The following is a 26,626-nucleotide window of genomic DNA, read 5'->3' on the forward strand; positions in this document are numbered from 1 at the left end:
CTGCCCTTAATCTAACACATCTGTGTTATCTGATCCAAGGCTGCCCATAGGACAGAGGGCCAGATTCTCAGCTCCCATACGCTTGTGCTGTGGACTTCAAGGGGGTTGCACTAACTGCAACAAGTCGATGACTTGCTCTTGTTTGTTGTTGAACTCTTAAATGTTACCATATTTTTCCTTTAACTGTTACTGAAGCCCATACCAAGTACCACTGAGATAAAATGATTTCCTCTGTGCTGAGCTGATTTTTGCTCCAGGCTGGCATTTACTAATTTCAGGGAAGTTTTGCTATCACAGTGAACAGGAGCAAAGCAAGCTGTTTGTAGGAGCCAAGAGTCTTCAGTATTTAGAAAAAGGAGGTTTTTACCTCAGAACTGAGTCCTGGGTTAAGGTCCGTTTGCCTCTTTCAATCTTGGAATGGCAGGAGCATTATAGTAGAAAATAAAACAAAACATAAAATCAAAAATAGAATAGGAAACTGTTTGTATTCCAGGATGAAGTGGGTAAACTCTAAGTTTACTGTCTGCTGCAGACTTAATAGTGAAAGGCAGTGCCTTTCCCTATCCCCAGCTACACTCTCATGCTAAACCAATAAGTTAGAGAGACATCCTTGCCAAACCAAGTAAAAGCTCAATGAGAGCCAAGCATGTCCTCACGGGCTCCAGGCCTTTCTTGCTACTCTTCCACCAGCTTCTATGAGACCAGTGCTGCATTTTTGCTCACTCTGCTGCTGAGCCACCGGGCTGTGGCAACAGTCCATCCCAAACAGAGATTTCTGACCACACCAAGGAGCAACATGTAAGACCATCCCCGAGACACTGGAAAAAGCACTTGCTGCTATTGCCAAGCATGGCCATCCCCTCCCCTTGGGAGCCATCAGCCTTTCCTCCTGACCCTTCTTCCTCAAGTTGCTTTCAGAGATGGAAATAAGGACAATAAGGACAACCAGCTCCAGACCTCATGCACCCAGACCCAGCTTTGTTTCCACCCCACACATGCACTCTGGCTCCATGCATGGTGATAGCATTTGATTTTGGCTGACCCAAATGTACACTTTTCAGCAACATGTGTTGCATGTTTTTTAATCAGACTCTCTGGTATTGCAACCAACTTAACAATTACTCTGTACACAGTTGGCAGATACACTGATCACACAAACTGCAGGGACATATTAAAAGAAGGAAGAAAAGTGACAAATAGCTCAGTGCAGCATGTGAAATAGAGCATAGTAGACTAGCTGCTGTCTGATGTTAGCTCAGAGATCTACAAAGAAAAAGTTATCTCAATCTGGGAGCTAAGGAGCATCCAATGAGTTGTTTAGACATACGTGAGGATCAGAAGTGACTCCAGACCCAAATGTGGCTCCCATGTGGGGTGCTGGTTTCCGAGTTAAGGTTTCCCCTTTAAGGCTGGTGTCCAGGGTAGAGGGATGCCCATCTGCAGGGTACAGCCTTGTTCTCCTTTGGCAGCCCATGCCTCTCCAGCTCTCACACAGTGCTGAGGACTGCAGGCAGCCTTGCAAGCCCAAATCCCAGAGAAAGTCATAAGAATAGGGCAGAGAATCAACCATTTAAATAATTTGTAAATGCAGTCTGTGTGGATACTCCTAGGAGGTTGTCCTTGTTTCGAGAACCACTATTCAGTTGTAGACCTGAAGTTCACTGATTCTGGGACATGGGGAACCAAAGTATGGGGTAGTGATGGGCTCAAACAGCATCACTGTACAGCAACCAGTGCTGTTCACACTGCAAAGGGAAACTCAGGTCTTGTGTCCATACCATGATGTTAGAGTGTCAACAAGACCCACACCAATGGGTCTAGAGACAGAAAGCAAAGGCAGACAGCTGGAGAAGCAGCCCCAGGTGGATTCATGTAGAAGAAAGAAGAAGGAGAGAGGGCTTCGTGTCCTTACAGAAAAATATATATATATATGTATATATATATATATATAAAATCAGGCATTATTTAACTTAGCAGGGATAGTCGCAGAAAACAACAGCAAGAACCTGGAGATAGAGTTATGCTGGAAGTAAAAGAGGCCTCTTACTGTGTGGATAATTAACCACCAAAACAATCTTTGAATCTGAATGATGACTTCTTCATCTTTTAGTATTTCCAGCTACCTTTTTGGAAGCTATCTTTTATACAAACACACTTTTTTGAACTCAATACTGTTGTAATTGGATGAAATGAAATGGCCTGTAATGCATATAGGAAGTCATATTAACCAATCTGATGTTCCCATCAGTCCTTAGACATTATAAATGAACCCAGAAACTTCTCAGGGTGATGATAGATGTGGAGACTGCAACTCCCAGAGAGAGACCCTCTGTTTCAAGCAATGCAACCTGAATGCTGAGATCAAGCCTGCCTGTTGCATGGTTTTGCTGCCTTCTGCAAGATAGCATCGTCTGCAAGCTGGCCTCTTATATGCAAATTAAGAGCAGCCCTTGGGCCCTGGCGCTTGGCCAGCTCGACCCTCCTTTGAGCAAGGCTCTTGCCTGGGATAAGCCCTTGGCTCCACACAGAGAGAGTGGCAAGGGCTCTCCATTATTTAGCCCCCAATGATCCGGGCAGAAACTAGGAGCACTCCACGTTTAAGGATTGTGCCCCACCAAAGGGTTTTTGTTTTATTTGGATTTACTTTTTTACTTCAGTAACTGAGTTGAGTAATTTCGTCAGCTCCCATAAAGATACCTGGAAAATGTCACTGCAAGCTAATCTTTAAATAATGTGTTGCTCTAACCATGCTGAGTCAGGCAATGCATCCCAGCTGGCTGCTTGCAACCTTGTATCTGGAGAAGCCTCTGACTGATTCTGCTATTACTATCTCTGCTTTTCCAGCCTGTTTCAACATTTTCACAAGTTTCTCTCTCTCTCTGTAAGTGATTCATTTCTCTCGACTCTACAGACCGATAGCGTTGCTAGCTAAAAGAACGAGCAGTTCAAATATTCATGTATCAGTTAAACTTTCAGACACAGCTTAATTTAAAAAATCACAGAGAAGCAACATAGAAGACCTAGCCAATATTTTATATCAGTCTTCCAGAGCATGACACAAACATAAATAAAAATAGATCAAACTAAAATAGATGCAAAGAGAAATCTTATGGATCAAACATAATTACTAAACATAGCTTTAATTGAGAAAAAAAAAAAAGTAATCTTTACTACATCTTTATAATTGAGAATAAAAAGAGTTAAAAAAGGTAAAAAGAAGGAAATGAGTAGAAAATGTGGTCTTTCAAAAGCAGTGACTGTTTAAAGTACCTGATTTGCTAGTTGTTGGGGTATTTCTTCAATGTCTTACATGTTCTGCATAGGCTTTAGCAGAAAATGAATTTTGTCAAATGACTGAAGATAAGATTATTGCAGATTCTTAGAAAGGGGGAGTGCAAGAATACTTAAAATCCCCAAGGCCTGCTTTATATACTCCATTCTAAGATTTATCGATTTCACTGAGACCTACTCCCATGAAATTATCAGAAAATTGAAAAAGTCCTTTACAGGCACCCAGGGATTAATCAGAAAACTGATTAAAGGAAGGGAAGAAAGGTAGTGCCCTGGGCTGCAAAGACTTTGGATCACTGCATGTTGGGAAAACAATTGGAATAGCCTCATTTTTGTTGTTGTTGTTGTTGATAGATGTCTTTTTCCACGGATTTCTACATCTAATCCATTTTGGGAAGATACTGGGTAGTGAGATATTGGATCTCTGAGTGTGTCATGGTTGGGTCACGAAGGAAAGCAAGGGGAGTTGTAGGATGAGATCCCAGACCAATCCTCCTTTCCCTGGAAATGTTTGGCAATACAGTGGGGAGTCTAGCAGGGACAACTAGGATTGCAGCTCTCTGAGATGCCTTTTTCTTGGCACCTCCAATGTGTTGAAAGCATGGGCTGGATGACGAACATTTGGTAACTGACTGCTTTAATGACTTCTCTACCTACTGGATACCTCCTCTGTGGTGGCTGGGATTAATAGGGTGCAGCAGGGTTGGGTGGGTGAACGCCATGCAGTCAGGGCGGGAGGGGACTGGGCTGGGAAGGGGAATGCAGCGGGGCCAGGCTGGATACTATCTCAGCAGCAGGGTTATTCCTGGTGGGCAGAGCTGGACGAGGATACACCGGGGGGCACCTGCTCTCAGGTGCTCTCCATCACCAGCAGAATGAGCAATTCAAGAGACACCCTCCACTGTGGGGCTCACCAGCCAAACACCACAGAAGTGAGGCCAGGAGGGTAAGGGCAAGAGGGTCTCCAGTCCCCTGGGGACCCAACTCAGGACTTGACCCCAGCCCCTGCAGTGGCTCCAGTACTGCCCCTTGCCCACTGTGCTGCAGCTGGGAGTGGGATGGGGGCGGCCGCGATCACCCAGCTCGGGGCTTGCAGGGTGACAGCACTGTTTGAAACCCCTCCGAGTAAGATGACAGAAAAGTCTCACGGTGCCTGTTTAAACAAGTGTGTCTGAACAGGAAAATCAAACAGACAGGGAGCGACTTCGGTTTCTCCACTTATACGATGTTTGAAATGATAAGCGAGGATATATTTTCACATAATTGGGCTGTGTCAAGGTACCGGCCGTTTGATCAGATAGGAGCTTTCTATGTAGTCTCACATCAGAGGACTAGTAAACTACAAATTAAGGCAGGCTTCAGATTTTGTCTGCAAAGTAGCCAAATAAATTGAATTTTATCCCTAAAGGTCATGCTGGGGGGGGGGTGGCCAGGGGCAGATTGAGAACACAAAATGCAGAATAATGTCCTAGGATAACTAAATCCAAAACACTGGAAAAAGTAAGGGAATTAAATGGCTGTGAAAAAGGCTCAGTCACTACTGAAAACCTCTAAGTATTGGAAAGATGCTGATTAGTACCCATGGACTTAACAGAGAGCTTTAAGAGTCCAGACTTTCCTCACCCCAAAAGAGATCTGCAGGGAAGCAGAGTTAGAAAGGGACTGGGGAAATGTAATGAGCCATTGCTTCATTGACAACATTTGGTTTGATTTTGTTCCATTCCACCTGGGGGTCACTTTTCATTTGAGTTGGTGTTTGCCTTCTTGTAACCATACCTTGGCAGGGGCAGGACACCCTGCTGTGGGGTTAGGGCCAGGGAGCTCTGCTCAGCCCCCTCCATCTTTCCATCCCCTTCATCCCCATATCCCTCCATCCCATCCCTGCAAAACCCTTTTACAATACAACGCTGCCACGTAAGGTACCCACAGCTGGTTCCCCAGCCTTCTCCTCCAGGCAGATTCCCAGGCTCCAAACAAAAATGCCAGCGTGGCTCCAGGGGACCCATCCAGCTCCCAGCCAGCCCTACTGAAAGGGGGTTACCAGAAGCCAGATTTACTCCTAAGAACAAAGTTTCTGGTGTCTCTCCAAGATGGTCGTAGTAGTCTTTCTCCGTTTTTCTTCTTCTTTCCTCCCTTCCCTTATTTTTCAAAATCCCATGTGAGACAGAGTTGTTCCTTATCACTGCTGGTGAGCTCACTGCTCCTGTCCCTTGTCAGCTCTGTGCACGCTCCTGTAGCATTTCCTTCTCTGTCCTTTTTTTTTTTTTTTTTTTTTACAAATCATCAGTATTTAGCTAGCGTAGACAAGTGAAGAGGAAATGAATTTACCTGTGATTTAGAATTTTCCTTGTAAATAGTTACAGCTGAGTCAAGTGGATGGCAATCTGCCCCCACACCCCCAGACCCAGCTGGGGGTGACCACAGCATGTGGAGGAGGATGTCGTGTGTGTGTGCAACTATCACCTACTGCCAGTGCTTACAGCTGCACTGGTGACTGGAAAAAAGTAGGCTGCTATAGGAAATTTTGGTGTAAAAGGGGTGAAAAGGCTTGCAAAAGGCCAGCTGCAAAACTAGGAGAGAGAACTGAATGCACCCCTGCTCTACCTGCTGGCACACTCTTTGTGTCTCTGTAATTAATGTGACACCCATAGCTCATTATCTCTCCTTCCATTTATAGAGGTCGATAAATAAATAAATAGGCACAAATACTTAGTTGGCATCCTTTACGTTGTTGCAGAAGTAAAACCTAGGCTGACCCAAATCCAACCCCAGAGTAATGTCACTGTTAGCATGCCAAATCCCATGCAGCCCCACATGAGCAGTGTTGTCACCAGGGCAGGGTGACACCCAGCTCCTCTGCAGCATGGCCCATGCTGCCAGCTTGGCCCTTTACAGCCAGCCCAGGCTCGAACAGGGGGTGCTCGATGTGTTGTAGGGCTCCTGCCCTCAAACTGTGGATTGCGAGGAGAAGGCTGATGCAGTTTGAAAGGCTGCAAGAAGCTCTGCTCTGAGTGACAGAAGGAAAAAAAAAAAAAAAAAAAAAAAAAAAAGGCTGAAAAAGCTGTTGAAAAGCAAAATGACCCAACACCAACAGAGAGCCCACACTTGTTACATAAATAATGTCAAAAACACATATGCAGGGAATAACATGAAGGCAGCTGAAGGCAGACTGATGTCTAGAAATGTTATCTCTTCTGTTCCAAATCCTAATCAGCCCAGCAGTGGGCAAGCCAGGAACATTTTAGATTATGACTACGCTTGTGGTTGATGGAAAATCTGAGAGGAACGTAAGCTTTCTGAAAGACAAACTCAGTTCCCCTACAAAATATTTGGGATTACTCCCCTCCTCCTCTGGCAGTGATATTGTTTGGTTACATTGATTTATTAGAATGACGTAACTTGAAGTATCATATCTAGCCATCAGCTGCCACTCAGCAAGAGGATGTGGTGAGATCACATCGCCAAAATAATAAGGTGCTGGAGTTCCCAAACAGGAGGTTACATACCATCAGGACAGCTTCAAATACTTGTGGATGGCTTTGATAATTGCAGGAGTGTGATGTTTTGTTTTTCCATAGACAGTGTCTGGAAGATACATGGCTGCAGTTACTCTGTTGTTCAACCATTGTTTCCTTCACATGGGGAAATTAAAATCCACTTATATGTACATGCATGAATATATATTTTCCTAACTGGCTTTTTTTTTTTTTTTTTTAAGATGATCACTTTCTAACAATATTAATGGAGAAAGAAAATAAATTTTGCCCCAATCTTGTTTCCCACCTGTTTAGAGGGATATTTGGGGCCTCAGGTTCCACAGAAGCAAATTAAAGGTGGGAGGTGGAGGGGGCTGCCTTGTCTTGGGATGCCGAGTGACATGGGCAAGAAGGTTTGAAGAGGGGTCCAGAAAAGAGCAGGCCAAGTCCAGCTTCAGTGCCCGCAGGTTGAGCTGCGGCTCCCGGCCCGCCTCCGGCTGCTGCCTCCAGATGCACAGCTGGAGGAGAAACCCTTCTGCACAGACACGGCCCTGCTGCGCACAGGCATTGGCTCTCCCTTGATTTTTCTTTCTGTGTCCCTTTTTTTCTTTCCCCCAGGAGCTGATTATTATCTAGCTGAAATATATTTCCTTCTCAAAAAGGGGGTTTGGGTTTATTTTTTGGTGTTTTCTGTGTGTGTGTTTCTTTTTTGTGTTGTTGAATTTTGTTGCTGTTTTTTTCCCTCCCCAATTCACACAGACGTTTCTATTGGGAACAGACTTAGATCTGGACTTCTGCACTTTGCAGGGCTTTTTCAAACCATGGTGACATTTGTTTCTTCTGCTCTATATGTTTTCTTGCTGTCCTCTCCACAACATATTTTCCAGCAATTCAGAGAGATGTAAGGAATAGTTTTTACACAACAGGCAAAGAAACGGGGGGATTATTCCAATGATCTTGCAAGTTTGGAGTATTTCATCTTCTTCAAAAGGGAAAAAAAAATAAAAAAATCCCAAACTGTGTCCCTGTGAGCAAATGATTAGAAGAAGGCTGGGAATACAATAATTACCCCAAATGGAAACCCAGACCGCAGTCAAACAATACAGCTTTTGTAAACTGGCCTCGCCTGTAAAAAATCTAGGAAATCTCATAACTAGAGCTGGCGAAATCCTTTTCTTATGCAACAATATGTAAAAGGCTCCTGAGAAATGAGGAGTAAACATGGAAACGCTGTAAAATAGCATGATAATGAACTTGCTCTAAGCATCGGAGATCGCCTTTGCGGTACCAGCATGGATTCCTTCAGCCACAAAGTATTTTCTCATGTTAAAGAATTTGGGACAAATTGCATTTCGTGACATTCCGCCAATAAACAAGCACGTGAAGACAAATAAACCGGTAATCTACCTTGATCGTTGCGGAATTCAAGGGGTACCAAAAGAATTGGGAGCGAGACACAGTGCGGCTTTGAATGAACGTCCTTTATGAGAGAGTGGAGAGAAGATCATTTATATCCTTCATATTTTATAGTTTTGCCTCTAGGAAAGAAAAGACCGGCGGAGCCCCGACTATCATTTACTCATAATGATCGCATTCAATCTAGTGATTCACAGTGAATCATATAATAAGGTTTCCATTTTGCGCATGGAGAAAAGAAGGAGGGGTAGTTAAACTTTGTTTAGTTCTCATTCATGCCCCCGGCCTCCTGTTTCCCTTGAACTGTCCAGTTCAAATGACTCACCCATGGGACGATTTTTTTTTTTTTAATTCCCCTCCCTTGCACTCCCCCAGCAATAAAAATCCCTGGAAGGAAAGCTGACAGGTTAATTGTACGCTTATTCATTTTTCCTTCCAGCAGCGTTTCATCCGAGCACGCCTCGCCGGGGCCGGCTCTGCTTCAGCGGCCTCTCGGGGCCGGGGCCAGGCGGGGGACGTGCCGTGCCGTGCCGTGCCGTACCGTACCGTGGCTTTGCCCTCTCCAGCCCATTTCCGCGGAGCAGCCAGCCCCGTGCAGCCCCGCAGGAGAGGAGCAACCAAAACAGCCCTTTTTATGTTTATATTTTAATTATTGTTATTATTTTACTTTTTATTTTATTCTTGCCATTTGGGTCTAAACCCGCACCCACCGCCCCTGGAAACAGCGGGGACACCTCCCGCCTCCCGCAGTTTTGGGTCAGGGCGAGGGGATTTCAGCATTTCCGACTCCGCTCCCCCAGCTGTCATTGCAGACCCCCTCGGCACACGGCTAGGCACACACACAGCCCGACGGCTTGCTTGCCCGGGAAAGGCGCAGCCGGCAGTCGGATGCTTTCTTTGCTCTTGGGACCTTTGGCGTCTGCAAGCGTAAAATTAAAAAAATAAAAAAATAAAAAAATAAAAAATAAAAAGCCCAGCCCGAGGCCAGCGCAGGGTAAAGGTTTCGGGGGGAAGGGGCCGACTCGACAGGGAGGGGGCTGAAGTGGGGAGGGATTGGGGTCGGTGGGGTGCTGGGGCCAGGCAGGCCATGGGGGCTCATCCTATCAACAACTTTTCCTCCAGCCCTCAGAGAGAAACAGTCGGAATCACCCCAGAAAAATGCACGAAAGAGAGGTATCGAGCGGAGGAAAGGCTCGGAGAAGGAAAGCAGCCCGGAGCAGGAGGGTGAGGTGATGCCACAGAGATGCCGGCCCCAAAAGCGCCTGGAGAAGCGATTCTGTTCTCGGGGAGAGCTGGCACCTCTGCAGCAGCTTTAAAACTAATGATGAAATAAAATAGGCGTGTTGTCTCTAAAGGGAAACCACTGCCTTAGCCATGGTGCTTTCACCAGCCAAGTTCCCTCTTGGGCAGAGCAGAGAGTCTCGAAGTCTGCTTGACATCTTGAAGCTTAAATAACCGTAAGGCATTGTTACTCCCTGGCAGCAAAGTGCCTCGTTACGCCTGATTGAGCTAATTGCTTTGAAATAGGATATATTATCTATAATTATAGAGATCTTGGAGGAGACGGCCAGCCCTTTCTTTCATCTTTTCCAAGTGCATCATAATGTCGCGATCAAATTAATTTGGGCCACTTGAAATAGGGCTCTCCTTTCAGCCCTGCTCCTCCGACCCTCAAAGAGCCGGGGACGCCGCGGCGGCTGGGATTTGGCTGTCCCAATCCCCGCTCGTGGTAACCTCCCGAGGAACAGCCCAGGTGCCCGAAGCCTTGAAAGTAGTTTGGGTTATGTCTGACCCGGCTAGAAAGGGAAAGGGAGAAAAAAAACAGAAGTAAAAAAATATATAAGAGGGGACCGAGGCAGAAGCGAGGTCTTTTGGCATTGTCAGTGGAGAAGGAGCAGTGATAGGAGCAGGGGGAGCTGACATTTGGAGGATTTTGCGGGCTCGTAAAGCCCGCGGGACACTTTTGGCACTTGCGGGAGACGTGGTTTTGGGGAGAGCTCCCCCCGGGCTGAGCCGCTCGGAGGGCAGAGGATGGCGGGCGCGCAGGGACCGCGCAAGGAGCGCGCAAAAAGCGCGCAGCAGTTCCCGGAGTCGCAAGTCCCCCGCGTCCCCAAAGCTTCCTGGTGTCTTCCAGGGCTGGCCGCTCTCCTAAGAGTCGCCGTCCCGGGGGAAATAGAAGCAAGGGAAACAACAACAACCCTCTCCTTTCTTACTCCTGCTTTTAAGTCAAAGATAACGTTTACAAAGGGAGACAATGCCCTGAATTGGCTTAGCGCTGCTCCTGTCCTCCCTCCCCACCCCCCCGCGCTCCTACCAGCCCTTGTTGTTGTATTCCCACTGAAATAAAATGCTAGGGGTAATGGCTTTGCCTTGCACATTCATTATATGAAACGGGACTGTTTAGGATGCTAATTGCCCAATCCTGTTATCTAGCACAAGTGCCTTCAGGGAAGCGCCACGGTTCCCAATAAAAACAATGCATTGGAACAAGCGCCAATAAAGTCACCTATTTCCACCCCCGCCCTTTCGCTTCGGTTTCCCGAACGAAGAAAATAAGAGAGCGAGACACCTAAAAACAAGCGAGAGTATCAGCATGACAGAAGCCATACCCAAAAAGTTCCCAATTTCCAGCGGTGGTTTGCTCACCCGGGGCACGGCAAGCAAGGCGAGGAGGGGTCGGGTGCTGAGCAGTTCCCATTAAACAAGGAAAACCATCTCGGGAGAGATTTCGTTTTGTAAACTCGGTTGCTTCATTCCTGACCTGGAGCCTGTATGTTTCATTCAGAAAGAAAGGCAAGGGAGAAAGGAACGAGAAACGAAAGAAACTTTACTGGTTTCCCGTTTTCAGCCCCAGAGCTTGCCAGCATGTGGATTAGAATCAAGTCCTCGCCATGGTACAGTGATTAAAATACCACCAAGTATGACAGAAACGTAAACACAAACCATTCATTGCTGGGAGATAAATAAAGGGCTAATTATCTCATTCTGCCATCTCTCAAGGAAAGCGGGATCTCGCCCTCAGTGTGGGACACACACTCTTCTCAAACCTCAGCAACATCCCAATGCCCAAACCCTTCTGCAAAAGGGGGGAAAAAACCAGCAGCTCTATTTTTCCTTTCATATTCCCATCAAAATAATGAGATCGAAAGTAGGCTAGAGGCTACCCGGGGGTCTAATAAACACATCACCTTTTTTTTTTTTTTTTTTTTTTTTTTTTTTTTCGCACGGTTGCATTTGGGAGCAGGACAAAATAAAATAAATAACTGATCCTACCTGTAGGATCGGGGGGACACCGTGAAACACAAATGCACCGGTATTTGTGCGTGTGTTTCCTTGGGCGGGGTGGGGGGGTGTATCTTCGCATCAAGCACCGGGACTTTGGGAAAATGTCGTGTGATTGGTAGAGCAAACTAATTTTGTCAGGCTGAATGTGCCGATGTCCCAGGGCTAAGGCGCCTTGCTCCCTTGATGCGGGTTAACGTCCTCAATAGTCCCCCTCCAGCTGAAGCCTTTGATCCGACCGCTGCTGGCGCCTAAAAACAACATCACTTGTCTGCCTATTAGAGGCACTGACTAATCGTGACAGATTGTTTATTCTCGCAATTAGCAATGCAGCCGCTTCTCCGAACGCTGCCCCCCTACCCCCTTTACCCCCCCAGCCCCGGCCCCAAGCCCCCAGCTCCCGACCCCTAGCCCCCGACCCCCAGCTCCCGATCCCCAGCCCCCGGCCCGACGGTGGCTGAGGGATGCAGCGGAGTTGCCCGGTGCATCCCTCTGGATGCACAGCACAAGGTGTGCATATGCTTAGGGGGTAAGGAACACGCGTGGGTAATGCACACGCGTGGGTAGGGTACACGCGTGGATAGGGCACCCGCGGGGCGCCTCCTCCAGGAAGCGGGGGGATGCGGGTGTCCTGTGCGTGCGGGACAATTCAATGCAACCAGATCCCGTTGTTTACCAGTCAATAAAACGTCTATGATATCAATTCATTTCATACTGTATACGCTCCTAATCTCCCATCTTTATTGGGGCCGGCTAAAAGGAAAGGGAATTCGCTGTCCCTCCCCGTTTAGATAATTACCCTTAAATGACTGCGAGAGCCTCCTGTGTTTCCAGGAGATTAGAGCCCTGCAGCTATCAATAAACTTTTCCCAGCGAGCGGCCAATCGCCTCAGTAGAGAGCGGCTCCCTTTTACTGCACATCCGTCCTGGGCGCGGGGATAAGGGCTCGTAAACCAAATTTACAAAACAAAATAGCCCGGACTTTAATGGGGCCGGGGCTTAGATGTGTCTTTTTTTTTAGGAGAATGAATATTTCATGGCCCGGAGACACGCACGCATCCGTGCCAGGGGTTGCGCGCACGTAGGCGCACACGGGCGCAGACCCACGCACCCACCAAAAGAAAACCAAAGGAAAAAAAAACAGAAACAAGCTTTATTTTATTATTTTTTCCAAGGTGTAGCCAACCCTAGACACACAGGAGGTTAATGCAGAGCTCTCACAGCCGGTATGGTGCCTTGTCGGGGGTCACAGGAGGAAAATCCCAGCCTCACTCCCTCCACCGGCGTTTCCCCGGCGTTAGCAAGCCCTTTCCCGATGCCCGAGCCTCCGTCCCGTCCAGTCCCATCCCCTTCTCCCGGGTGATGCCGCACTCCAGCCGCCGGTCCAGGCCTCCTTCACCCGCGGGTGGGAGCCGAGAGGGACGCTCCGCACCGCCCCGACGGCGGCCGAGCCCTCTCCCCTCCCTCCTCCCGCCCCCTCCTCGCCGTCGGGGCTGCGGATTCAGCCAATGGGCAGCCTCGTCCTGCCCCCCCCCCGCCCTCCGGTTGGGCGGTGCCGCCTCCCGCTCCCCTTTATCAGGGGGCGCCGCCCGCCGTGGGGCCGGACCGCGCCGACGGCTCCCGCGCATCGACGCCGCCCCCCATGAGCCGCGGCGGCCGCCCCCGCGCAGCACGCCGGCAGCGGGCCCCCTCTGCATGGCCCCGGCTGCGGACATGACAACCGCGCCCACCGGGGTCCGCAGCGACGAGCCGCCCGCCTCCGCCTTCGGCAAACCCGGCGGCGGCCTCCACGTCGCGGCAGCGGCGGTTGCGATGGGCGGGGAGGAGGAGAGCGACAAACCCAAGGTTTCGCCTTCCCTCCTGCCGTTCAGCGTGGAGGCGCTCATGGCCGACCGCAGGAAGGCGCCGGGAGGCAGGGAGGGCCCGCTCGCCGGCCCCGAGGGCAACGGGGTCCCGCCGGCCGTCGGGGCGGCTGCCCGAGGGAGCCTCAGCCCCCGTCTGGGCGCCCCGACGGCGGAGGCGCCCGCGTCCCCGTTGTCCCTAGGCGGCCACTTTGCCGTCGGGGGGCTGGTCAAGCTGCCCGAGGAAGCGCTCGTCAAGGCGGAGAGCCCCGACAAGCAGGAGCGGAGCCCCTGGATGCAGAGCCCCCGCTTCTCGCCGCCCCCACCCAGTAAGTACCGGGACCCCGACAGCGCGGGAGGGAGAGCTGTGGGGCCGCCCGGGGCTTTCCTCTCCTCTCCGGCCTCTCCCGGAGGGGTTTTCCCGGCGGGTCGCGCTCGCTGCCGGGCCACTTGGGCGTTTCCGAAGGAATGAAATGCTTCAGATGTCGCCGGAGCCCGGCCAGTCCCGGCGGTGGCTTCAGAGCGGTCGCGCCAGGGCGGTTTCTTGTGCCAAAAGTTGGCCGGGGAGGGGAAGGAAAAGCAGAAAATAAAACCTCAGAAGCCGGCCTGGCTGCCTGTTAGCCGCACTGGGGCCCGAAGCGACGGTGCGCAGTCTGCGAGCGGAATTTAGCCTCGGCAGGGTTTTTTTTAGGGTTTTTAGCTTTTAATTATTTTTATTTTTCTCTGAAAGCGGCTCCGATTATTTTGTAAGGACGCGCACACATCGCGGTCCCGGATGTGGCGGCTTCGGACTAGTTCGGGCTTCAGCCCGGCGGGCTGCTCTCTCCGGCGTTCTTTCGGCAGTCCCGAGAGCCGCAGTTCCCGATGGTTTTCCTGCTTTTCTCTGGAGAGATCCCAAATTCTCGAAAACACGAGCGAGAGCGGAAAGTCCCGTGCACCCTCTGCGCTGAGCCCGGCGGAGCGGCGGCCCCCGGCCGGTACAGCCCGATAGAGCCTGTCCTGGACCGCATCCTGCCCCCAAACCTCTCCCGATCCCGTGGGAAGGGCTCGAGCGGAGCTTATGGGGTTCTCTTAGAGCTGTGAGCAGAGCTGCCCACTCCTTTGGGGAAAGGAGAACTTCCCGAAAGGACTCGCGGAGAGAACCGCCGTGGTTTTATTTACTTAAATTGCAAAGTACAAGTTGCTTTTGCTAAGTAAACGCGGGCCGATCGAGGCTGAGGAGCCTTAGAAATCTCACAATAAGAGGAGAGGACCAGGCTGGTGAAGAGCTGTAGATAGAGGCTGAGTGCTAATTCCGAGCTCATAATTAATTGCATGCTTAATCTGGTTCCCAGGGGCCTAATGAAAAGGGTGTGAGAGTAAGAAGCCAGCCGGTTTTATTTTTTCCCTTAATCCAGTAAAAAGGACAACACATATATATTTTTTTTGTGAAGTTATTCTCTTAATTTGTGTGTGCCGCTAATGAAATGGGAGCGGTGAAGTGAAGGCAGAGGGGGTGCGCAGAGCCCTGTGCAGCGGTTTGCCCTAGAGCTGCAGGGCTCCTGGCCATGAAGCACAAGTGGCTGCAAGTGACTTTGATCCTAGGAGCCTTGAAAAAGCTTAGTGAAGCACCCATTGGCCCTACAGCCAGGGGAGATGTCAATATGAAGTGTGCCCCAGTCAGGGAGGACCAAGGCACTGGAGTTTTTGGGCCACTTTACTCTGGGGGGGACCTCACTGTCCCCGCCACCACTGCTGCAGGGTGGGGGCTCTGCGGGGCGAGCATGTCCGAGCGCTGCTAACCGAGATGTCTCTCTCCTTCCCTGCCTCTCCCCCTGCCGCTGTCGGTGCAGGGCGGCTGAGCCCCCCAGCCTGCACCCTGCGCAAGCACAAAACGAACAGGAAGCCCCGGACGCCCTTCACCACGGCACAGCTGCTGGCCCTGGAGAGGAAGTTTCGGCAGAAGCAGTACCTGTCCATTGCCGAGCGTGCTGAGTTCTCCAGCTCGCTCAGCCTCACCGAGACCCAGGTGAAGATCTGGTTCCAGAACCGCCGCGCCAAGGCCAAGCGGCTCCAGGAGGCCGAGCTGGAGAAGCTGAAGATGGCAGCCAAGCCCATGCTACCGCCCGCTGCTTTCGGCATCTCCTTCCCGCTGGGTGGCCCGGCCGTGGCCGGCGCCTCCTTGTATGGTGCCTCCAGCCCTTTCCAGCGGGCAGGGCTGCCCGTGGCTCCTGTGGGACTGTACACAGCGCATGTGGGATACAGCATGTACCACCTCACATAGAGCTGAGCTCTGCCCAACCCAGCCTGCTGGCCCCGCACACACTCCTTCCCCTCTCCTCCAGCTGCGTGCCCTCACTGCGGACTCCCCCACAGGCCCTGTGGCAGAGACTTCTCCAGTCCGGCTCTGTTTCCCCCGTCTAGTCCTGATCTGCTCTCCGTGGCTGTCCTGGGAGCTGCTCCACGCTCTGGCTGGGAAAAACCCAAGGCATCGCCCCAGCTGCTCCCCGGCACCTGGTGGCCATGTGGCAGCCCTGTCCTGCTTCCCCCGGCCCTCCTGGCAGCACGGGGAGAGCCCCCGGCATGGGGGAAGGAACTATGGAAGAGAAACTGTAAAAAGGGGGCTTGAAAGGACTTTTTTCTCACTTTCTGCAAGGCGAGGTCAAGAGGCAGAAGCGTAGAGCCGCCTCTCATGTCCCTGTGTAGCAGCACTGGCTGTTACCTGTGTTTGTTCCTCCACCGGCTCCTGTGGAAGGGGCTCTGTGTACTATGTAATATACTGTATATTTGAAATTTTATTATCATTTATATTATAGCTATATTTGTTAAATAAATTAATTTTAAGCTACCATCTTTGCACGCAGCTTCTTTGCTCCTTGCCCTGCCGGGGGATGACACAGGACGAAACATATCTGTGTGTCATGGGGACAGGAAAGCAGGACCGGCCGTACCAGAAACTTTTCCACCGTTCTTGTCAGGGCTCTCAGCTCGCTGTGTTCCCCGGAGCTGCCCGGTGTGATGCTCTGAGGGCTGGTTCAAGGAGGAAATTTCTTCCTGTAGACTGCAGCTCCTGCTCCAGGGCCATGGGTACGGGGGTGGCAGCAACCCAGCCCCGCTGGGCATCCCCAGCCAGAGTCGGGAGGAGCTCCCAAGGCTGGGAAGCGCCCGGGGGCTTCCCCCGCAGCTCCTTCAGGAGGAGGGAGCACGGTGGGGTTTGGGGTGGTGGGATGAAGGCTACCACGGTCGGGGTGGTAAGGCAGCCTTAGGGGACGGAGTGACGGGGTCAGGGAGACAGGTTCGGGGCTGTTAAGAGCCAGGGGGTGGGGACGGGGCTGTTCAGGGACGCGGCAGCCAGGGCAGGGACCCGCCACCCTCGGGGCTGGCGGTCTGGACCGCTCGGCGCCGGCTCCTGCCCGTCTCCGGGCGCCCCGCAGCCCCCAGCGCCCGGCCCTGCTGGAAGCCCGGCCCGGTCATCGCGGCCGTGCGGAAACCGCCGGCCACGGCCGAGGCAGTGCAGTGCTGTGCCGGGCTGTGCCATGCCGCTCCGCACCGCGCAGCGCCCGCCGACCCTGGCAGCAAGGCGTCCCCCAGCCGGCTGCGTCCCCAGAGCCCCCTCATTGTCCCCCTAGACCTGGTTTCGTTTGGAGGGACCTTAGACTAGGGGAGAGGGTGGATTTCCCTCCTTATTTTTTACCTTCGTACTTTATCTTTACGTGCCGGGAATGGGCGCTGAGAATTTTGGACTCTTTATATTTTTCTTTCTTTCCTTCCCGTTTCTTTGTTTTCTCTCTCTCTCTCTCTCTCTTTTTTTTTTTTTTTCTTTTTTTTCGCTGCTTTCATTTCCAGCAATTTAAAACGTTAAGGTTGAAGCAAAGTTAGAAGGAAAATAATTGCTGTAATGAGGCTAGGCAATCTTCTGCAGGCACTGTGGCTCCAGCGAGACTGTAGCTGGGGGCGAGGCGGGACTTTTATCATCTCCTAAATATCAATGATGCTTTCAATAACTCAGCGAAACAACATACCTGAACCTAGTCACTTTCTCCAGAGCTCGCTGCTCTAATCCCCCTCTTCTCATCTCTCGCTCCGCTCTGGCCGCCCGTCCTGGCTGGGCTGGCGTAATTTTTTTTTTTTTTGGTGTGTCTTTTTTTGTTTGTTTGTTTGTTTTTGTCTGCTTTTTTTTTTTTTTTTTTTTTTTTTTTTTTACCCGATCATTTTTTTTTTGTGTGAGAATGACGGTGTCTGTGATCCTGACCCCAGCGCCCAACGCCGCGCCGGACTGAGAGAGCGCGGTGCCGGCTTTTTTCCCACGTTGCGTCTCCGGCAGAAAAGGCTGGAGATAAACTTAGCCTCTGTGTGATTAGACCGCGGGTTTGGGGAGAAGATCTAATCGCACAGGAGGCCAGGTTTATCCTGTAAATAAGCTCTTACAAAATTAAAAAATAATCATATAAAAAAAAGTAGAGTTGAAATAGCAAGCACCGCCGCGAGCTGGATCCCCGCAAGCCTCTCTCCCCTCCGCCGGCACCTTTGGGCGCTACGGGCACGGCAATACGGGGCTCCGAGCTAGTCGGGACCCTTTCATCTCTCCGCTTTGTCTGTATTTATCACCACCACCACCACCCCCCCCCCCCGGGTTTTTTTTTTTTTTTTTTTTTTTTTTTTTTACATTATGTCAACTCGGGATGGATATTCGAAGCGCAGGATTCCTATTGAACGTGTCTTTGCTTTAAGATTTCCCCCTGACCCTTGGGCTAAAGTCCTTGGTTGCTCAATTAAACCCAGATGAGAACAATTAATAACTAAGTAATGACAATAAGTTGGGAATCACACGGATGAACGCTCCATGTGAATAGGAAAAGCTCACACAAAAGAGCAAAAAGGATTTGTCGGCTCTTTTTAAGGGGGAATTGGCTTTTCTTTTTTCTTGCCTCTGGCTTACCAGCAAATAAAACTCACTTTTGTGTCTTTGTCGCCTTAAGGAGCTCAGTGGGCAGTTGGAAGTGAGAATGGCTGTTTTCCTTTCAACTTGAGGGTGCTGGCGCCACGCAGCCCCAAGGATAGAGAGTAGCCAAAGCAAAGTTTCCTAATAACTCCCTCTCCCCCGCCAGCCGCTCCCCCGCCCTCCAGTCACTCTGATACCCCCCCGCCTATCTCCACACACTCCGAGAGAGCCTGGGCAGACAGGCGAGAGAAAACAGAGGGGCCCCGAGCACATACGTGTAACACACACAGACTGATGCGCCGGTTTTCACGGAGGGAAGGAAATTCAGGGCACGGGAGCCAGAGCACGGCGAGTGTGCAAAACACACCCACACCAACCAAGGAAGCAATTTTTCTAGTTTTATTCCCACTAACAAGCCTGGTTGTAGGGTTTGGCCGGCGGCTGTGAGCATGAAACCAGCCTCTTCGGCCACTTTTTCCCGCAATCGGCTCTTTGCACCCTTGCGCTCCCCGGAGCCCGGCTGCAGGGCTCGGGCAGAGGAGTGGGCAGCCGCGGGTTGAGAGCCTCAAAAGGAAGGGAAGACTCTTCTTGTTAACCCCAGAGAACACGGCTGCTGGAAAAACCTGCTAAGCAAACCTTCGGTGAAACCACGGCTTTGCTGTCTGCCCTGAATTCCTGGGAGTTTCGGGCTCTCCGGCAGAATTTGCGATTTGACGAGAAGCACAGCCCGGTGCCCTGTTCCCTTTGATGCTTTATCTCGCGATTTCCACAGTGCTCAAGTGAATTAGGAGCTAAAAGCCCGTTTTGAAAAAGTGAGGGCAGGATAAATTCAGCGAGAGAGTTGGGCAGAGCAGTAGCAGCCTCCCGCTGCTCAGGATTGTGCCTGGGAACACAGCCGTCAGCCAGCAGAGGCAAAGCAGGGAGCTGCCGAGCTTTGCCCATTGTAAAGGCCAGGAGGAGGGGGGCGGAGGGGGCAGCCTGCTCCTCAGCTCCTCACCAGCACTGGTACGCTTAAAGCCAGGCTCGTCATCTGACCTGAGTCCCCTCACATCACCCCTTCCTCCCAAAAGGGCTGGAAACTGAAAGGTCTGCTGAGCAAAGCGGCTGGACACCCACAGGAGAAGGGGCACTGACCTCCTGGTGCCTCCCCATTTCAGGTAAATATCTGCAGTCAGGTATTTCACAAGCAGAGCGAAAATCCCAATCGATGATTTATTAGTGACTCAGAGATAATTGCTCTTCAGCTCTCCTCATGATACATTTGGTTTTATATTAGACACGGAGGTGGCCAGAGACAGCACGAAAAAGCGTCTGCCTAAAGAGCCTCGTGGTCAGGACACTCCTCGGAGCCGCAGGGCATTCCAAATTAAATCCAGCAGAGCTGTGACTGGAAAGTAACACTCCCATTGCTTGGGATATCCTGTGCTGTACCCAATGAGCTGTCGGATGTGACGAGGTGGTTCTCTTCCCTCCCTAGTTTTCCACAAAAGCAGGCTGATGTGGCTTAGGCACTCAGCTGCCAGAGAGTTTGTGGCAGAACGAGACATCTTCTTGCTGCCTAGCACAGCGTGGGGACCCAAAAGTGTGTATATATACATATATATGTGTGTGTATGTATCCTAACCCAGGGAGCCTGTGGATTTCTGAAGTTCCCTTTCCTCAGCTTTTAACTCTCCCCACACCTTGTGTGAAGCACAGTGGTGTCTGTCCCTGGACGGAGCAATATGTTCCTCATCAGGGAGCCCAAAAATGAGGCACAGCGATAACGGGCATCCCAACCCACAGCTCCCAGGGGCTGGCCCGAAGCCCCTTTGCACTACGTACCCATTGTCTGCCCAGCTCTGGGGCAGGAGAGCCTGGAGGCCGTGACAGAAGCAAGAGCTCTGAGTCATTTAACTATGAGTAGTACATCGCAATGGAGAGATGTGGTAGTGATTTGCTTACAACAGTAAATTGGTCGACGCTAACTCTGCTTCATTGTACTTCTTCATGGCAGAGATCTTTTATTGCTCCAGGCTGACCCTGCTTCCCACCTGGCAGGGATCAGATGGAGAACAGGAGGGGGAGCTACCTGAAGTTGGTCCCCCTCGGGAGACCAAGAATGTGCAGTAAAGCCATCTGCAAAGCTCCCTGTTTCATCTCTGGACACTGCTGAGGATCCCATCCCTGTGCTTCTGGCTTCTGTGCTGTGGGGTCTCAGCTAATTCTCATGGTGGTGCAAGCACTCATAGCATATCTTATGGCTTAGCACTGAGGAAAAGAAACAAACCTCTTCGACAGGCTCACAGGACAATCAGAGCTGCTCAGTTAAATAGTACTGACTCCGGCCTTGATAGTAAGACCAACCTTGGGAAGGAGTTTGTAGGAGCAATGTTCAAAATGTGAGACTGATTCTGTGTCCAGAATCCACCCTGGAAGCTGGGGCAGACAACGGGGCAGTGGGGTCAGTGTGATCAGCATCAGGCAGGACTGAGATCAGGTGACACAGGCATGAAATGATGTAGACCAAAGTAAAGGTGCTTTCAGCCTAATTGAGCAATGCTTTTGTTGGAGGTGTTTTGCGTCCGACACACAGCATCAAGCAGGATGGAATGTGCACTTGATGTACTTTGGAGAAGGAGGTACCCTGTGACAACAAATACATTCAAGAGCCTCTGACTACCACTGTCCCTGCCTGATGGAGGGCTAGAAAGAGAAGGAGCATCCAGGGGAGACAGGATTTAGAGGTTTTGTCATTACTCAGGCTCACTTTGCAAGCAGGACAGAAAGGATGTGGCAGCTGGAGATGAGGACTGGTAATAATGGATGACAAAATTATGTTAACTGGAAGACTACAAAATAGTATGGGGAAGCTCTCAGGAAGGGAGGAAAGGAGAATTATTTCCAAAAGGCAAGCTGGAGGGAAGAAATAACTTTCTTTTGATCCAATGTTTTGTGTACTTTGGGCATTATTATGCAAATAACAGCTAACACAAATACAGAAGTGATGCTGGGATGCTTTAAAACTAAGGGGTCTTACACTGTAAACTCATTTACATATGAGAAAATGGACCTGCTCCCATTTACATCAGCAAAGGACTGGAAGAGACAGTCCTAGACCTGCCCTTTTATTAACTCAGGCTCATGTGCAGTAGTCTTGGGGAGCATCTGCTCCTCACACTTTACTCACTAAAAGCCATAAATGCTTTTCAAAACCTTGTAATGAGCTTTGGACTTACTGTGAAAGCCACATCCATGGTAAACCACAAGAAGAGACATTGGGATGTCATGGATGTTGTCAGTCTGACCAAAGATTTTTCTTTCTGTGACATTGTCAATCCTCCCTTTGGGTAGGAGGCTACATAAACAATATGCATTAAATTCTATTTATAAACCAGAAAGCGGGGTTACAAAATACGATACATGTGCTATGGGGCTGGAATAGGCATGGAGAGAAACAGGAGTCAGCATACTCACTTCAACACTTTAAGCATGAATTGCCTTGAATTAATTACTTCCCCTGGAGGCACCCACCTGACTGTGCAGACATTGCAGGTTACTGAACGGAGATGTTCCCAGCTGCCACTTAGCTGGGAACCTAAATGCAAGTTCTCTGCAAGACCCTCATCAGCTGAGAGCCAGAAGGCAGAGTGATTGTGTTGGATAAAAAACATATTGGTATAAACTGCAATTCAAATAGCAACTTTCTTCAGTGCTCAGCACAGCTCAAACACTTTAGCCACATCCTTTTTATAGTATGAGTATTAACCATGTATCCAATACCTATGTTCAGAAAACTTAGATGTGAGCTTTTAATTCAGAATTTTAATTTAGACATTATTCAAAAGAAGATTGGCAGCATCTTTAGTCAAAAGACACTTTTGAGGGTAATTTCTTAACAGAAATGTCTTTATTTTTGTCAGCTATGATACCTGAATTAGGGTGAACCTAACATCCTTATTAGCTCAGAGTTCAAATGAGGATCTTTAGCCAGCTCTCACTTTAACTCAAGATATTTGGTGCAGGCATGTTATTTTTCCCTTAAAATAATCACATCTTTCAAGTACATACTCAACATCAATCCAAGTTGAAAAAAAAACTGGAGAGAAAATAGAAAGCTGCACAGAGCATATAATAAAACAAGAAAGCTGAGATGGACTCGTAATCCTAAACTATTCTTACTTTTTAAAACACAGGGCTGAATTTCTTCAAATGTGAATTGTTTTCCCTTCCTCCAAGATGGCTTTAATACCAGCCAAGTTTGAAGTTTCTAATGACATTTATTTCTGAGCTATGTATGTTTGAGAATTTCACTTTGGATAGTTGGAGACTGTGATCTTTTTCAAGCTTGTATAATGTTTAACATGACTGAACTGATTTTCAAAACAAAGAAATGCAAAAGTATCGAAAAATGCCCAGAACAAGAATGGGCATTTCCATTCCATAAGGAATCTGTTTGGAAAAAATTATAGGGAGTTATTGGAATTAGAATCTAAGTTTATCCTAAGTTTTCTGGAAGGGAAAGTTATATTATATGAGACAATTAACCATTGGCTTCGGGTCTGGTCCAAAGCCCAATAAAGTCAGTGGCGTCTTTCCACAGGCAAACTAACAGACTTGGGTCTGACTCATAAACTGTAGAGCTCCACAGAAGATAATAGTTCTACACTGCTTATGTGAAAGTTAAATATAGCCCAGTGTTTGAGAGTGTGTGTATGTATTATGATTAATTTAAAACCCTAGTTAAGATTGGGTTACGGTTTCCATTTAATTCGTATGCATGTGTTTGTATTTGTGTGCATGTACGTGTAAGGGAAGACATCTGTGAATGTGTAAGCACACATACAGCTAATGGCACGGAGATGATTGACTCAAGTATATACACATGATGGTAAATATCAGCATTTACTGCAGTAGATATCACTGCTGCAATGTATATACCCTGACAGATCTGAACATACAGTTTCAGAAACAGCAGCATCTGTTTACATTGAACTGCAATAAAAACTGAAGGAGGCATCAGTTAGTATTAGAATTTTATCTTTTCAATGTCCAGAGACAGTTCCTGTGCCTTTGATGTAGGCTGTCAAGCACTACTGGAAAATTGCATCTCTCTAATTACCACATTCAGCGCAGAGGAAAGGGCACGACTGCTTGGCAGTATTTGCCAGTGGGGACCCTGCAGGGACTTGCTTTCTGGGTACTGATAACTAAAGTTAGAACACTTTCAGAAAAAAAAACAGTAAAGCAATCCCTTGCACAAAGGGGTGAAAAAAACAGAAGGGGCACTATTTTGGATGGTCTTGTAGAAAGTAATACAGCTCTTGTCTGCTCCAGATTTGATTAACCCTTGTCTTTACTGGCTGCTCCCTGCATCCCCCATGAGAGTTTAGCCTGAATATAAACTGAGTGACAGCAACAGCACTGTTTACACAGGGACATGCAGGTTCAGGCCTGCAGCGAGCACCTGATTAACCTGCAAAACAGTTGTATTGTGCCTGATGAGGGGGCTTCATATTTCGAGGCATTTAGAGGTGGTACTGGCTTATCTACTTGGCCTTAAACCCTTGTTCCTCATTTCTTCCCTTAGGTGACAGAGGATCCTCTTGGCTACGTGTCACAAAGCGTATTACTGCATTTTAAAGCTGGATCGGGTGCCTGATGACATTTAGAGCTGTGACCTTGCTGATGGCTGTGGTGGCAAAACAGAGGCTGCAGAGGAAGGATGATTAGAAATCCATAGGGGACTGAAGCATGTAAGGTGACAATACCACCAAGACGAGAGTGGCACTTTCCCTTCTTTCCCTTTTGCAAAACTCTTCATTGTTACGAGCAGGACCTCTCTCTCTCTTTCTTTCTCCTACTTTTTTTTTTTTTTTTTTTAAATCTAATTGCAACTGGGAAATAAGGGTTTACTCAGTTTTTTTTTTTTGTTTGTTTTTTTTTTTTTTCCTCCATGTGAGCAGAAAGAAAGCATTTATATACTTCAGATGTTACACATATGAAAAAAATGCCCACCCATTGACAGTGTGCATTCCTTTTATGCACCCAGAAGAAAAGTTTGCTAAAATAATTGCAATTTTTTGTAATTTTCCTACCATGCTGTGGTAGCATCCAGAGTAGAAGTACTTCCAGGAGATCTGCACAAGAGCCATACGTAGCCAGAGGGGAGAGAGTTTGCTGAGAAGTGACTCCAAGAATAGCAGACAGATATTTGCGGGGAAAAAAAAAAATAGCCAGCTGGCATGGAATGGAGCTGAAGTGACCAAAGCAATCACAATATCTTCCATGGAGGGAGGGAGGTGAATAGATAGAAAAACATCCCTAAAGATGCAGCTTGCCTTGAAGAGCAGCAAGAACTGTGCAAAAGACACTGTGTGCATTGTATTGTTTCTGGCAGCAGCATTTATTTAGTATGGGCAAAATAAGTGGGGCATGGGCATGAACATAAACATTGGCAAACAAGCTACTTTACTGGCAATTTGTAAGAAGAACTTCCAGAGTGCTTAATGCATCCACAGCCCAGCCCAGGGGACTGAAGTGTTTATGCATATTTTAATGACAAGCTCTAGGAAGAAGTGAAGAGCTCAAAGGTTATCTAGTATAAAATGCAGTGTACTAAGTGTGGTACAGGGTTTTTCTAATTTAACCTTAAAGGTGCCTTCCTCTCACTGAGCATACTGGGCATCTGAGCATCTGTCTCAGGTGCTCTGCTCTAAAACACATTAATAAAAGAAAAAAAGTGTTTTTTAGGCAGCACAACATCTGTATTTGGTGCCCAAAAAAGGTCATTGAATGCAACCATGTTTTTTTCATTTTACTATTTCCTGTGTACACTTATTGAACCTAAGAAACAACTCAGAGAGAAACTCTAACATGAAGAGAATTATACTGTGTTCAATTAATCTTTCCATTTTATTCTACCTCACCATTCATTATATTTCAATTATACTCTTGTCCCACCGTCCGTTTTTGAACCCATACTTGTGTTCATGCAGTTATTATTGGATATATAGTTGTTAGAACATCCAGTAACATGTAATTGCTTTTTACTATGTATTAATTTGCCTTTTCTTCTAGATGGGAATTTGTATGTGTTATATTTGGCTCCAGTCCTGCAAACAGTTTGCCCATGAATAACTTTACCCACATTAGGAGCTCCATGGGTCACAGCTTCTCTCTCACCCACTGAATTCTGTGAAGTTACTCATGCAGTTAAATTACGCATAAGCGTATGTGTTTTCCAGATCAGGGCCTCTCCTTGTAAGTTAGATTTTTATAATTAATTTAGGACACTTTTTTTTCTTTCTTTTCTCTCTCTCTCTCTCTCTATTTTTTTTTTTTTTTTAAATAAAGGAACCAAATCCTTGGAAAGTGGCGATAAATTTTAGAGCTGCACATTTTAATGAAAAAATGCACCTTGGTTTATGAATTAATAACTGGTTTTTAATTTGACACTAAAAATGAAACAACACTGACTTGTTATTAAACCATTTAATAGAATATTTAATATTTAATAATTTAACATTAATATAACCAACAGAGCTCAAACAGCATAACATTCTTGAATGCTATGTTCACAGAAGTTACCATTGTATGTGTTCACGTGTTAGTCAGCACATAAATGCGCCGGGCTTTGATCCTAAAACTTTTGCCAGTTGGGCATGGTTGTGCCTGCCCACAGCCCCCTAAGTGTCCTGGAATGCAACAAGTGTTTGGATCAGGGCCTTAGATCTGAAGATCCCCTAGGCTTGAAAGTGCTCATTTAAAATAATTCTCTGTTTTCCTTTCCATTAGAATCTGTTGCTGCTCTCTTTGAATGGGATGCTAGCTCAAGCACCTTCAATGAGCTGTGATCGATGCACAATTTGGTTTCTGGAAGGGTACAGTTTATCCTCCCAGAAGAAGCTTCATGTTACTTTACCTTTTATGTTGTCTTTGTTTTGGGCATGAAAATGCAAGCCAAACACTTCTACATGTTTCTAGTTCTAAGAAGGAGCACACCTGTCAAGATGCAAGCCATTGAGCTCTTCCTTGTTTGTAGACCTAACAGTGTAGCATCCTCACAGAGGCAGACAGAGATTTTATTGTGTCAGGATCTAGAAGGACAGTTCCTGGTCATGTACCTGCTCTTGACTTGAGCATTTGCACCTGACTCTTCTCCTGACCCTTGTGCCTGACCCAAGCCTTGTCCTGCCCATCTCTGTTTGCTCTATCACCTTGGGCTATGTGCTTAGCTTGGAGGACTTGGTGGTTTGTCTTGGTGGGCATGCTGCCACCTGATCCTCTGCAGGTGACATTCACCTTCGACTGAGTGTGAAGGTCTTGGCTTTCTGTCTTGTCCACCAGCTCACCTTCTGCTCCAAGACTGCTCAGTTCTACAATCTCCCTCACCACAATGGACCAGCACCACTTTGGGC

At 48.4% G+C, this 26,626-nt stretch overlaps 1 protein-coding gene and 1 long non-coding RNA gene across 2 annotated transcripts; both read left to right on the top strand.

Annotated features, from left to right (window-relative positions):
- The first annotated feature begins 13,068 nt into the window (after positions 1-13,068).
- On the top strand, positions 13,069-15,714 carry MSX1 (msh homeobox 1). Its single transcript, XM_035326456.1, has 2 exons — positions 13,069-13,635; positions 15,139-15,714. Exons 1-2 carry the CDS (start codon positions 13,161-13,163, stop codon positions 15,567-15,569), a joined length of 906 nt encoding a protein of 301 aa, XP_035182347.1. The 5' UTR covers positions 13,069-13,160; the 3' UTR covers positions 15,570-15,714.
- Positions 15,715-19,224: 3,510 nt separating this feature from the next.
- LOC118167130 lies at positions 19,225-20,274 on the top strand. Its single transcript, XR_004750959.1, has 3 exons — positions 19,225-19,384; positions 19,504-19,621; positions 20,224-20,274. It is a non-coding gene; the product is annotated as an uncharacterized LOC118167130 (long non-coding RNA).
- The last annotated feature ends 6,352 nt before the right edge of the window (positions 20,275-26,626 follow it).

The sequence above is a fragment of the Oxyura jamaicensis genome, chromosome 4 (assembly GCF_011077185.1).
Source record: "Oxyura jamaicensis isolate SHBP4307 breed ruddy duck chromosome 4, BPBGC_Ojam_1.0, whole genome shotgun sequence".
Classification (NCBI taxonomy): Eukaryota; Metazoa; Chordata; class Aves; order Anseriformes; family Anatidae; genus Oxyura; species Oxyura jamaicensis.